The 14501-nt window shown below is 39.0% G+C and overlaps 1 protein-coding gene and 1 pseudogene across 3 annotated transcripts in view; one reads left to right on the plus strand and one right to left on the minus strand.

The window, feature by feature from the left end:
- Nucleotides 1-14501, plus strand: part of KIF27 (kinesin family member 27) — an 83787-nt gene that overhangs the window by 25988 nt on the left and 43298 nt on the right. For all 3 annotated transcript variants that reach the window (XM_007467438.1, XM_007467440.1, XM_007467439.1), the window contains exons 6-9: nucleotides 2691-2860; nucleotides 3349-3452; nucleotides 5061-5216; nucleotides 8185-8390. In XM_007467438.1, the coding sequence (XP_007467500.1) occupies nucleotides 2691-2860; nucleotides 3349-3452; nucleotides 5061-5216; nucleotides 8185-8390 (636 nt within the window). The remainder of the gene's footprint in view (nucleotides 1-2690; nucleotides 2861-3348; nucleotides 3453-5060; nucleotides 5217-8184; nucleotides 8391-14501) is intronic.
- Nucleotides 10339-14501, minus strand: part of LOC103075227 (heterogeneous nuclear ribonucleoprotein A1-like) — a 4708-nt pseudogene continuing 545 nt past the window's right edge.

Here is a 14501-nt window from a genome sequence, read left to right on the forward strand (position 1 = left end):
ACATCCCAGGGGGTGGCTGGGCCGGTGAGCCATGGCCGCTGGGCCTGCGCGTCTGGAGCCTGTGCTCCGCGACAGGAGAGGCCCACGTATGGCAAAAAAAAAAAAAAAATAAACAAAAATTTAAATTTAAGGAAAATAATGTAACAGAGGTTTCTATTTTCTTGATGTGGTAAATATGATATAATTAAAGCAAAACACCAGTGTTATATCATTACATACCAAAAAGGCACTTTGGAAGGAAAAAATTACAAAGTGGTACCGATCTTTACTTAGGTTTAAAATAATGCCATATATGCTGATGATGCTACCTTTTTTTTTTTTTTTTTTTTTTGCGGTACATGGGCCTCTCACTGTTGTGGCTTCTCCCATTGCGGAGCACAGGCTCCGGACGCACAGGCTCAGCGGCCATGGCTCACGGGCCCAGCCGCTCCCCCGCATGTGGGATCTTCCCGGACCGGGGCATGAACCCGTGTCCCCTGCATCGGCAGGCAGACTCTCAACCACTGCGCCACCAGGGAAGCCCTGATGCTACCATTTTTCATGGATTATAAGACTCACGTTTTTTTTTTTTTTTCACTTTATCATCTTTGGTGGTAGGATATGTTTTACATGGTATGTCATAGATGATAGCTTTTTTCTTTCTTGGTGGTATAAAAATAATGGTGTGTCTTATAGTTGATGACATTTTAGATTTGATAAAATATTGTATTATGAAAAGGAAATAAAAGCAATAGGTAAATAATATCACTTTCAGTACTTGACATAATTGTATAGTAAGAAAACCAACAAAAATGTTCTTAAGGGATTTTTTCTTTCTTTCTTTCTTTCTTTTTTTTCCTTTTGGCTGCCTCGAGTCTTAGTTGCGGCACGCGGGATCTTTCTTTTTCATTGCGGTGCGTGGGCTCCTCGTTGCAGCACACAGGCTTCTCTCTAGTTGTGGCATGAGGGTTTTTCTCTCTCTAGTTGTGGTGCACGGGCTCCAGGATGCGTGGGCTCTGTAGTTTGTGGCATGCGGGCTCTCTCGTTGAGGTGCGAGAGCTCAGTAGTTGTGGCATGCGGGCTTAGTTGCCCCGTGGCATGTGGGATCTTAGTTCCTTGACCGGGGATCGAACCCGCGTCCCCTGCATTGGAAGGTGGATTCTTTACTACTGGATCACCGGGGAAGTCCCAAGGGATATATTTTTTTAAAGCTCAGGAATCTCCAAACTCACAAAAGTGGAAATATCTGTAAAATCTTTTCTGTTTTTCCTGAATGAATTACATTTTTATTGAGTTACAAAATTCTTATGCATTAAATCCCATACACTGAAGTCAACAGCCTTTTCAGTTTTCATTAAGATTTTATCTTTCACACGAAGGCCATTTTTTTCTCACAAAATAATTAATTAGTTTTGCTTTTTAATCACATCTTTGCATAGATTGTTGCTCATGGTGAAGCAGAGCTGTGTGAGATGTGTCTGCTGAGCTTTGACCAGGTTCCCTTGCCAGCCCAGCACTCATTCCTGCAAAACATACCAAGTTCACAGTAGCAAAATGAGAAGTGGTTAAAAAGGAAATATTTGGTAACAGAAACTAGAATAAAAGTATAAAGACAATATCTAATTCATTGTTTTCCAAGGTGAATTTTTGACAACTTAAGACCAATAGGATAATAATATAGAAAGTTTCCAGGCTAGTCCATGAAAATCTATTTATCCCATGATACATATTAAGTGTCACTTAGAGCATTAATTCAGCTCTCCCTGACTACTACATGTAAAGTCTGAATAAATACATTCAAATTTTCAAATTGGGAATATTTTGCCCTGGCAGAAGGAGTGGTAGTGGCTCTGGATTTCTTCATGTGGTGGGATTTGGATTAGAGGGGAATTGCAGATCCTTAGCAGCACTGCAATTCTCCAAGTGTTCAGAAATGGGAAGATTGTGGTGGGGTGGGTAACAGTTGTCTCCTATTACACTGTGTATGGGCTTCACATTTGTTGGGGAGTGCCTGAGCTATGTTTAAGAGCTGTGATGTTGGGACTTCCCTGGTGGTCCAGTGGTAAAGAATCCGCCTTACAGTGCAGGGCCTGGTCAGGGAACTAAGATCCCACATGCCGAGGGGCAACTAAGCCTGCGTGCCACAACTGTTGAGCTCACATGTCTCAACTAGAGCTGGTGCGCCACAACTACAGAGCCTATGCGCCCTGGAGCCTGCGCACCACAGCTAGAGAAGAGAAAACCCGCAGGCCGCAACTAGAGAGAAGTACACATGCCGCAATGAAAGATACTGCGTGCCTCAATGAAGATCCCGCATGCCTCACTGAGACCCAACGCAGCCAAAAATAAATAAATAAATAATAAATAAATCTTTAAAAATATATATTAAAAAAAAAAGAGCTGTGATGTTTTCACTCATGCCTCTTTTTGGTTTCATTTTTGAGTGCTATTTTCCCTGAAGCTATACGAGCTTTCTAGAAGAGGAAGAGCTGTGTATAGATTCTGAAAGAAGTGTGTGTCCATGAGGCACAATAGTATTGTGAAATGAATTTTGACTTTTTTTGTGGGCGGCGGGGGGATGTATATTTTCAGTGATTGGCTATTTTAAGAGTACCTGTCTAACCTCTTTAAAAAAACATTTTGAGTGATAGGATAAAAACAGACACTAAAAATCACGTTTTTTGTTGTTGGGTGGGGGAATCACTTGTAAGGTCTACACAAGTCCTTCTGTATACTCTCTGGATCGACTAGTTGCCGGATTTCGAACACGAAGTCAGATGCTGCTGGGTCACTTAGAAGAGCAGGATGAAGTCCTCCACTGCCAGTTTTCTGATAACAGTGATGATGAAGAGTCAGAAGGCCAAGAGAAATCTGAAATTAGGTATGTTAATATAGACTGATTTAATAAACATAATTACATGATGCAATTAATATATACAGATGTAGGTTTTTTCATTAAAGTATAACTTTTTCCATTTAGTAGGAGAGTTAAGTGGTTTTTGCTACATGTACTGTCAACTAATGTGTTGTGAAACCAGTGTTTGAACACAAGTCATCAGTCTAACAACTGTAAAATAATTTTGCTTTAAAGCATTTATGGTGGTTGAATTTTAATTTTCAGAGAGAATGATTTTGGATTTCCTAATTCTGCTGCCATAGTGGCAACAAACATGATGAATTTTCCACTGGGTCCAACATGGTGGGGGATATCTTTTTATTTTGTGGAATATTAGTAAGTTCCATTTATTTTATATTAATCATTTAAAGAATAATCGATTTAAAGAATAATTTGGAGGGAAACTAATTTGAGGGCATATTAGAAACCACTAACAGACAAGTTACCTTTGATCCTGATATTTTTTTTTTTAGACATAAAGGTTGCTCGTGGATTCAAAAGCCAGGCTCTGTTTGTTCTTTTGTTGAATTGAATGATATTCAGGATCAAACACAAAAGTCAAGATTGGAGAATGAAGGTACACAGACTTTCTCAAGTACTTTAGATCTAATATTTATGACACCTCTCTTTTTCTTCAGGCAATAATTTAAGAAGCATCTGGGAATTCTCCAAGACGGGAACTTGATTAGGAGTGCTTTCCTGGCTTTTCCTTTGTGTTCTCTGCTCTACCTCTGAATTTTTGTTCGTTTTTACTCCTTAATGAAAACAGTTTTTCCATCAATCAATTCAAGCTAGAGTTATAGGCTAAATCTCTCAGAATGGGGATTTTATATTCAAACGTGAGTTGATATACATTGTACTCTTGACTTCTTTAAAATTCATCTTAAGTAATTTACTAGCTGTCTACTGCTTCACTGGCACCCATGCCTACCATTAGTGATATATTTGGCATTAGAGCCAACTTAGTCTAGTGGGTACTTATAATGTTCACAATTGACGAGAATTTATGCATGAAAAAACAGCATAAAAGACATTTATGTTGCAAAAAGTATACACGGAGATTTTAGCTCATTTCTCTTAGCCTATGTGTGGTCACAACACCAAGAGTAAGAGTACAGAGAATAAAAATAACGTGATAAGTCCTACACTGTGAAAATAGCATCTTTTTAAGAGCCTATGGAGGACTTCCCTGGTGGCGCAGTGGTTAAGAATCCGCCTGCCAATGCAGGGGACACGGGTTTGAGCCCTGGTCCGGGAAGATCCCACATGCTGCAGAGCAACTAAGCCCAGGCACCACAACTACTGAGCCTGCGCCCTAGAGCCCGTGAGCCACAACTACTGAAGGCCGCACACCTAGAGCCTGTTGTCCACAAGAGAAGCCACCGCAATGAGAAGCCTGCTCACCTCAATGAAGAGTAGCCCCTGCTTGCTGCAACTAGAGAAAGCCTGCGTGCAGCAGCGAAGACCCAATGTAACCAAAGATAAATAATTAAAAATAAATTTGAGCTTATGCATGTAATATTAAAAAATGAAATTGAGATAAATTTTTAAAATGTATAAATAGTATAGATAAGTGCTACCCAAGTAGCCATCCTTGAACTGTTTGTTACTGGTCTACAACCAGGTAAGAAACTTAATGTCAGGATGTAAATCAGTGCACCAACTCCTTCACTGAGGAAGTCTCACTGTGAAAAAAATGTCAGCTGAGCTAAAAGAGTGAGGTAATTGATTTATGTTCTAGTACAAGACAGAAACAAACAGTGTGAGGCCACACCCTTATTAGCCTGGGGTAGAGGGAGACTACCTTCTCTGATTACCGTAAAACTATGAGTTAATAGGAAAAAAATTAAAACCTCTACCTATCTGGAGATTTTATATCTTTCTTAAATGACTCAGGTTAAAGAAAAAGTCAAATTGCAGAATATCTAAGGGTAATGAAAAACTGTATCAGAACCTACAGGATATGACTAGAGCATATGTTTTAAGGAAAGGAAAACTCACTGTGAGCTGGGAAACTAAAGTCTCAATTGCTATGTATTTTTTCCTTTTTTTTTTCTGTCTGTCTCTTCCTCTGTTACCTCTAGACTGCTTGTGTGTCTGCCTTTTTTTTTTTTAACTCTACTTCTGTCAAATATTTCTGAGCAGATAGTTTTTATTTCTCAGTTTTGTTTCTTTTATTTTAAAGATTTAAAGATTGAATGTCTCCAGGAGAGTCAAGAGTTGAATTTGCAAAAATTAAGGAATTCAGAACTCATACTTACTGAAGCTAAACAAAAAATGAGGGAACTTACTATCAACATCAAGATGAAGGAAAATCTGATTAAAGAATTAATTAAAACAGGTAATAGTATCCTGTGAACCAGCTTATATGAGAAAGAAATGCTTCTAGGGCTTCCCTGGTGGCGCAGTGGTTGAGAGTCCATCTGCTGATGCAGGGGACACGGGTTCATGCCCCGGTCCGGGAAGATCCCACGTGCCGCAGAGTGGCTGGGCCCATGAGCCATGGCCGCTGAGCCTGCGCGTCCGGAGCCTGTGCTCCGCAACGGGAGAGGCCACAACAGTGAGAGGCCCGCGTACCGCCAAAAAAAAACAATCTTCTAAAGTTGCTTCTGATGTTGTAACATTTACTTTAATTTTTGATGCTCAGGACTATCCACATTAGCTTGGAATTCGTTCTAACAAGGTGTGCTCTAGAGCCAGTATGTGGAGGTTAATTATCAAAAGAACTTTGTTATATTTGATTTCATCTATGAATTTTTCTAACCAGTGTGAACTCTGTGTTGTGCTGAAACTCTATGGCACTTAATGTTTTTTGCCACTTTTTAGAGATAAGTCTGAGATGTTTTCCAAGTTCATTTTTAGTAAATACTTATTTTAAATTATTAGTTTTTATTTTCTTGGATAGTTCATATTTAACCTTAATTATAAACTTTATATTTTAAATGTAGCTAATTTTTGTTTTTCTGAAGATATAAGGATTTGTCCTTGAGAGCTGTCCTCTTGAGTGAGCCAGGCTTTCATCTCCTCCCCTTAATCTACCAGGTTGGGCATATGTACCACATCCTCTCCTCACCCTGCAACTCCATTAGGCTTGCCTTAAAATGCACATCTCAGGCTTTTTGGGTTCCCCTCACTAATACACTCAAAGTGTAAGCCTTGACTACTCTGAAATTCAGTAAAGAATTGAAGGAATAAGACACACTAGCGCTTCTTTCCGACAATTTCAATGCAAAACAACTCTGGTCACATTTGGGGAAACTGAAGGAAATACTGTCCTCCTCTTCTTCAAGCCCAAGACTATAATCACACTCAAACTACACGAATTGTGGGTCCCAAATCCTCTGCCAGCAAGGAGAAACCTACCTGGCCTCTCCCTCCTCTTTCCTGCAAGCTTGCTTTCTGGCTGTCAGTCCTCCTTTCTCAACTTCCTCTCCTCTAGCTGCAGTCCAAAGTGTTTTCCTTTCTCATTCCTAGTGGTGTATGGGCTATGCATCGTCCCAGCTCCAGTTATCCCAAATGTTTGATTTTGACCATTCTCCTTCCTCATAGGCAGGATCAATGCCAGTAAACCTCCCTTAGGAGTATCTAGGAAATGGTTTAGGGGTTTAAATAGCTTCTCCATCCCCATGATTTTAGGGTAGTGAGTGTACAAATTGAGGATATTTACCACTCTGAAATAAACGGTTTTCTTTCATTTAGGTTATCCCACCATGGGATATCTAACTAAACAAGCACACTTTTGTAGCCTGGTATACCCATCCTGGTTGCCTTAAAATAGAGGATACCTGAACTTAAACAGAGAAGGTCCTCTTCTTGTTCATAGAACAAAGGGCAGTTTGGAGCTTTCCTAAAGACCCTTAGAAATGGTGATTAGCAAAAGGGTCAATGTGTACTTACTTTTCAAAGTCCTCTCACTGAAGACTTCCCCAAACAGTAGCTACTTCAGCCAAATTTAATAACAATGACAATTATACTGTATTTCATCAATTTTAATACACACTTTTTTCACATTTTAATATCTCTGAAATCAGGATGCATCTTAAAAATATGGCATTTTAGCATTTTGTCATGGTGTAATTGGTACTGTATTTTTTTTCGTGGTTCATAAAATATTGGCGTGTTAAACAATTTATGGGGTCACAGATTCATTAAAACATTGTTGTCATATGTATTTTGAAGTTAGTTGAAATCATAGAATTGTAGAGCCAGAAGACAACTTACAGTGCATTTAGTTCAATAACTCCCTTTATTAAAAAATTAAGAGCTTTACAGTACACCAGTATAACAACCTGTCCTGGTGATTATTCACCCCATGACCTCTAGACTCTTACTTCCCACTGCAGCTAGTTTGCCAGTCTGGTTCAGGACAGTTGACTATTCAGAATAAATCAGAACTAAATTTTTAGGGTCAGTAGCTGGGCTTAGAATGAAAAGAGATATAGAAATACCTATATTCTATTTTTCTCTATGTTCTAAATATTCATAAGAAAAGCATTTAAAAAAAATTTATCTTTAAGAAGTTCAAATGAAATGAAAAAGGAGAGGGGGCTGGCTCTATATTAAAGGATTCTTAATAAACATAACAATAAGATGTACTGTGACCTTGTTTGGATTGTGATTAAAATAGACTAATTGTAAAAGACATTTTGAGACAGTTGGGGAAGTCTGAATAGGAACTGGTGGGTATTAGCATTGTTAGGTGTGAGAATGACTTTTTGGTTATTTCCATATTCTGTTTAGATGCTTATTGAAGTATACATAGGTGATGACATTATATCTGGGATTGCTTTAAAGTTTTTAAGTAAATTGAAGAAAAAAAGGTATAGATGAAGTAGCTGTGGCAAAATCTTGATAACTGTTGAGTCTGGGTGATGGACTTTCATTATATTATTTCTCTACTTTTGATATGTTGAAAAATTTTCATAATAGTAAAAGAAAAGAATTCGGAGACAGATTATGGGTGGTAGGAAGACAAAGTGTAGTAAGCAATAGGCCAATGAGTCACCCCAAATACCTTTTAACTGAAGTTTGATGCCAGCAAAGGTAAACTGCAAATTCAGAACAAAAGATGAACCAGGGAGAAGATAGAATGGCACCAGATGGGGACAGTCATTAAGGAACTAATTATTAAAAGGACAGGTGGCAAGTTGTGTTTGATGGGGATGGGAGGTACAGCTGGATTTTTAATGCTATGCCTTAAATAGTTACTGCCCAGCTTTTTAAGAGTAGGGAAATTTTATGTTTTTGGTGTTTTACTTAGTTTTTAAACATAATTTATAATTGTTATTACTATTATTATTATTATGAAGGTAATGATGTCAAGTCTGTAAGCAAACAGTATTCTCTGAAAGTAACAAAACTTGAACATGAAGCAGAACAGGCGAAAGTGGAATTAACTGAAACGCAAAAGCAGCTAGAGGAACTGGAAAACAAAGATCTTTCTGATGTCGCTTTGAAGGTAAAATTACAGAAGGAATTTCGTAAAAAGATGGATGCTGCGAAGCTAAGAGTCCAGGTAATTTAAAAAATATAATTGAGAAAACTTATTTAAGGCTTCCTGATTTTGAGGATTCTTGTACCTAGTTAGGAAAGAAGTAGGATTCAGTTTTTACTAGTGGGAGGAACTGGATGGCAAGTTTTCTTTTCCAGTATGCTGGTGGGTTTACATAATTTTAGTCTGGGTAGTATATTTCTTCATTCAGGAAGTGTATTATTTTAATCTTTTTATCAAAAACTACATGGTGAGAAATAAAGATAACCACAGAAAATAGTATCCTTTTCTGAAGGATAAAAGATTAACTAATGATTAAATAATATATATATAAAACATCTGGTATGTAGATAGCACTTTCTTGACACTCAACAAATATGATAACTGTTTCAGACAGTTTTCTGAAATCATAACTGATTGGTTTAAGAAAGGTTAATAACTTTGAGTACCACATCTTATTCTTAATTTCCTAATGCTGGACTTTGCTATAACCTCAAATATAGCTACAGTTTAAAAATTCTATTCTTTGAGAAATATTCCATTATAGAGACATTTTGTGTATGAAGCTGTTCCCAGATGCTTTTGGTATAGTCGGAGTGCTTTGTTAGTTTGCTTATAATGAATTTACTAAAATGCCTTTTCCAGTTCTTTTGATTCATAATCTATTTTTTTAAAATATTTTATTTATTTATTTTTTCGCTGTGTCGGGTCTTTGTTGAGGCATGCGGGATCTTTCGTTGTGGCATGCGGGCTCTTCATCGTGGTGTGCAGGCTTCTCTCCAGCGCACAGGCTCATTAGTTGCGGTGTGCAGGCTCCCTAGTAGCGTGTGGGCTCCAGAATGTGCAGGCTCAGTGGTTGTGGTGTGAGGGCTCCAGAGTACATGGGTTCTGTAGTTGTGGCATGCAGGGTTAGTTGCCCTACGACATGTGGGTTCTTAGTTCCTTGACCAGGGATTGAACCAGCGTCCCCTGCATTGCAATATGGATTCTCAACCACTGGACCACCAGGGAAGTCCCTGATTCATAATCTATTTCTTTCATATTGTTTCCACTGTACATAGAATGGAATTGTAGTTAACCTAGTCAGAGCATTAGTTATCTATTTTTGAAACTGTGCCACAGTTATTTTCTTTCAACAAGATAAGTGTTCACCGCACACCTCCTGTGTGCCAGGTCCTGTTCTAGATGGGGATGCAGAAGTGAACAGAGCAAAGAAGTCCCTTCTTCTAGGGTTTTTAATGCCATCTCAAACATCTGCACATCGCCATTAAAATTTTTTTTTACTTAAGTAGCCTCTCAAGTCAACACCAAGTTAAAATAACGTGACTTGACACTTTGCACTTTCCTTCAGAGTACATATTTTCCCTTAGCAATTCACCTCAGAGAGTCTTGTGATCAATTTTTTTTTATTTCTTGACTGTTAAATTAAGGCTGCAACATCTAACAAAGTACTCGTTTTAACAAAACATTAGTAGAACAAAACAATTAAGAGCTTTCCTTTATGATTATTATGAAATTTATTTATAATTTCATAGGTTTATATCCTACCTTCAGTTCTTTTTTTTTTAAGACACATTTATTCAGCGTCATGATCAGACTATTACATTTAGCAATCAACAGCATGAGTGCCAAAAAAAAAAATCTACATTAAATAAAACCCTTTGTTGGAATGCTTTACACTTTCTGCAGAACAGAAACTAAAATAACCTGTTATACAACTAGGCACAAATACAGCCTTTGAGTTCTTTTTGCCCATATACATGAGTATTGTCTAAAACATGTCTTCTCTGTAGCAGCTAGGCCCTGCCACCGCTGTGCTTGGCTGAGTTCACAAATCTCTTGTAACCTGTAGCTTCCCTGTCACTTCCCTGTTTCTCCTCTCCTGCTAAGCTTTGTTTCCTGGCAGTAATTAAAACCTTCTGCCACTGCCATAGCTACTGCTGCTGCTGGAACTACCATAGCCACCTTGGTTTCATGGTTTGGCAAAGTATTGGCCTCCACCACCACAGGGGCCAGAACTTCTGCCTCCAAAGTTTCCTCCTTTCATGGGTCCAAAATTTGAAGATTGATTGTTGTAATTGCCAAAATCATTGTAGCTTCTGCCACCTCCAAAATGGCTTCCATCATTACCAAATCCATTACTGCCATCCCCACTGCCACCATATCCCCCACCACCACGGCTGCCACCAAAGGTATCTCGACCACTGATGTTCCCTCCACGACCAGAGTTATCATTCCCACCAAAACCCCCTCCACGACCACCACCAAAGTTTCCAGAACCACTTTGGCCTCTTTGGCTGGATGAAGCGCTAGCCTTCTCTTGCTTAGATAGGGCTTTCCTTACTTCACAGTTGTGGCCGTTCACTGTGTGATATTTCTGAATGACAGTCTTGTCTGCGGCGTCATGGTCATCAAAGGTTACGAAAGCAAAGCCTCTGTTTTTGCCACTGCCTCAGTCAGGCATGATTTCAATCACTTCAGTTTTCCCACACTGTTCAAAATAATCTCTTAGGTGATGTTCTTTTTTTTTTTTTTTTTTTTTTTTTTTTTTTTTTTTTTTTTTTTTTTTTTTTTTTCCACCCCCCTTTTTTCCTTCTCACAGCCAGTGTTTATACACAAAAATCTTGGAATACTCTTGTTTTCATTTCATCTGCTGCAGCTTTTCTAGGATCACCACTGCCTTCCAAAAACAAGTAAAATGCCTAAGATTATATTAATTTGCATTACATGACATAACCTGTTAAGAGGACAGATAATTTTTGGTGACTAGGCAGTTGTTTGCATTCTAACATCAGGAATTACGTTTCATCATAAGTATAATTGTCTACACATCAAATCTGAATGATTTTTCAGGAATTGAATTTTAAGCCACCTAAAGCCCCCAGTTTTGGTAGTTAGAATAAGGTCCCCATTTCCAATTCTCAGTCCTACATTCTGAGAAGAGTTTCAACGCATATGCAGGAGTGGAGCATGTGATTCATTCCTAGCCAATCAGAACTTTTGCAACTTCCTTACCACAGTGATTCACTCAGATATGGGTATGTGATCCAATGATCGCCAACCAAATTCACTAAAACTTTTTCCTTGAATCTGACAGGAATGATTCATACTGTTTCTGCAAAAATTCTGAAAGCATTTAGGCTGGTGCTTTTTTGACACACTGACACCGTAAGGAGAGCCAAGAGAGAGAAACTAGGTCAACAACATTTTTTACAACATTTTGTCATGAAATTTTTCATATATACAGAAAAGAGGACGCTATTTACAATAATCACCTAATTGCCCGTCACCAAGATTCTAACATTAACATTATGCCATAGTTGGTGATTGGAGAAAGGGATGAATAGCTGGTTAGGTGTATGAAAAACCAATTAGGTGATGTTCTTCAGTGTCTCCTTTAATGCCACCAACAAAAATCTTTTTCACGGTTAAGTGGGCGCCAGATCTTTGAGAATCTTCTCTTGAGACGGCCCTCTTTGGTTCCCCAACTCTTCCATCCATCTCGTGTGGCCTCGCATCCATGGCCGCATCCACCTCCTCTGCAATGGCATACGTGACAAACCCGAAGCCTCTGGAGTGCCTGGTGTTTGGACCCCTCATTACCACACAGTCTGTGAGTGCTGCCCGCTGCTCAGGTGGCTCCTCAGACTCTCATCAATTGTTTCAAAGCTCAGACGTCTGATGAGGAGCTTCTGCAGCTGTTCGGGCTCTTTGGGAGACTGACTTAGACACGACGGCAGTAGGGGGGGGTGCTTCAATAATGCTTACTTGGCGGCGTCCACGGGCAGAAAGGTTATATCCTACCTTCAGTTCTGATTGTAATTCTTATACTCAATATTAATAAGTAAGAACCGATCTTGTACTGGTAATGTCTATTCAGATTTTCTATTTCTTCATGATTCAGTCTTGGAAGACTGTGTGTATCTAGGAATTTATCCATTTCTTCTAGGTTATCCAATTTTTTGGTATATAACTGTTGATCATACTCTTTTTTTTTTCTTTTTTTTGGCTGCGTTGGGTCTTCATTGCTGCACACGGGCTTTCTCTAGTTGCGGTGAGTGGGGGTACTTTTCGTTGTGGTGTGCAGGTTTCTCATTGCGGTGGCTTCTCTTGTTGTGGAGCATGGGCTCTAGGCGCACGGGCTTTAGTAGGTGTGGTATGTGGGCTCAGTAGTTGTAGCTCGCAGGCTCTAGAGCTCAGGCTCAGTAGTTGTGGCACATGGGTTTAGTTCCTCCGCGGCATGTGGGATCTTCCCAGACCAGGGCTTGAATCCATGTCCCCTGCATTGGCAGGCGGATTCTTAACCACTGCGCCACCAGGAAAGCCCCTGATCATGCTCTTTTAGGATCCTTTGTATTTCTGTGGTATCAGTAGTGATTTCTCTTTCATTTCTGATTTTATTCATTTGAGCCCTATCTTTTTTTCTTTCTGAGTCTGGCTAAATTGTCAATTTTATCTTTTCAGAAAACCAGCTCTTAGTATCACTGATCTTTTCTGTTGGTTTTTTAGTCTCTATTTCATTTATTTCTTCTCTGACCTTTATTATTTCCTTTCTTCTACTAACTTTGGGCTTTGCTTGTTCTTTTTCTAGTTCCTTTAGGTGTAATGTTAGATTATTTGAGATTTTTCTTGTTTCTTGAGGAAGGCCTGTATCACTATACACTTCCCTCTTAAAACTGCTTTTTTTGTGTCCCATAGATTTTGGACAGTTGTGGTTCCATTTTCATGTGTCTCAAGGTATTTTTTGATTCTCCTTTGATTTCTTTGTTGACCCATTGGCTGTTTAGTAGCACATTGTTTAGTCTTCATGTGTTTGTGTTTTTTCCAGTTTTCTTGAAATAGCCAGAATTATTATTTTTCTAAGGAGGATTTATATTTACCATATAAATCTATAGCTTAAGCCTTGTGTGTGGATTTAGCAAAGATTATTTTTATGGTTGTGATTAAAGGAAAGATTATTAATAGGGTTTGAATTATCATGTTCTTTTTGTTTTCCATGTTTCTTGTTGTATATCTTTTTCTGCTGAGGGTACTGATGAGGAAAGGAAAGAACTTAATTAAATTCAAAAGAAACATCTCATAGACGGAGGACTGAAAGAAGTGTCCCACATAGTTTTAGAGGTTTCTGTGCCTTTGCCTTATGCATACACAACTGATGGGGATGGGGATGCTAAAGATGATAAGGATGGTGGTGGGGATGAGAAGAAGTGTGATAGTTAAGTATCTACCAAGTGCTATATACATACTAGATGTTTTATATGTATTACTCAATCATTATTTAATCCTTTGAAGTGGGCATTTTTATTTATTATTATTATTATTTTTTGCGGTACACCGGCCTCTCACTGTTGTGGCCTCTCCCGTTGCGGAGCACAGGCTCCAGATGCACAGGCTCAGTGGCCATGGCTCATGGGCCCAGCCGCTCCGTGGCATGTGGGATCTTCCCAGCCCGGGGCACGAACCCGTGTCCCCTGCATCGGCAGGTGGACTCTCAACCTCTGCGCCACCAGGGAAGCCCTGAAGTAGGTATTTTTACACTCTTACAAATGAGGAAGCTAAGGTTTACAAAGGTAAAATAACTCACTCAGTCACATAATTGTGATGATAATAATGGTTTTCAGTACTCTAACATTTCATACCATTTTAACATATTGAAATACTAGTGGTTTTATTGGTATAATGAAGTTATTTTAGTTTTTAAAACTTAAAAAATTTATTTTAATTAAAAAAATCTAAAATCTGTATTCTTTGTCTTTAGATATATATAGCATTATATGCTGCATTATATGGTCTGTTTAATGCTAACAGAGGTGTACATTTGAGCATCTGTGGAATAAGTGCAAATGACAACCTATCTCACTTTTAAATAAGAGTATCATTACTTATACTGATATCTTCAATATCATGTGGAAAAGACACTAAAATTCTAGTATTAACATTTTTTGCTCCAGTATTGCAATACTGTCAAATATAAGTGACAGGGGCTTCCGTGGTTGCGCAGTGGTTGAGAGTCCGCCTGCTGATGCAGGGGATGCGGGTTCGTGCCCCGGTCTGGGAGGATCCCACATTCCGCGGAGCGGCTGGGCCCGTGAGCCATGGCCGCTGAGCCTGCGTGTCCGGAGCCTGTGCTCCGCA

The sequence above is a fragment of the Lipotes vexillifer genome, unplaced genomic scaffold (assembly GCF_000442215.2).
Source record: "Lipotes vexillifer unplaced genomic scaffold, Lipotes_vexillifer_v1.1 scaffold917, whole genome shotgun sequence".
NCBI classification, from domain to species: domain Eukaryota; kingdom Metazoa; phylum Chordata; class Mammalia; order Artiodactyla; family Lipotidae; genus Lipotes; species Lipotes vexillifer.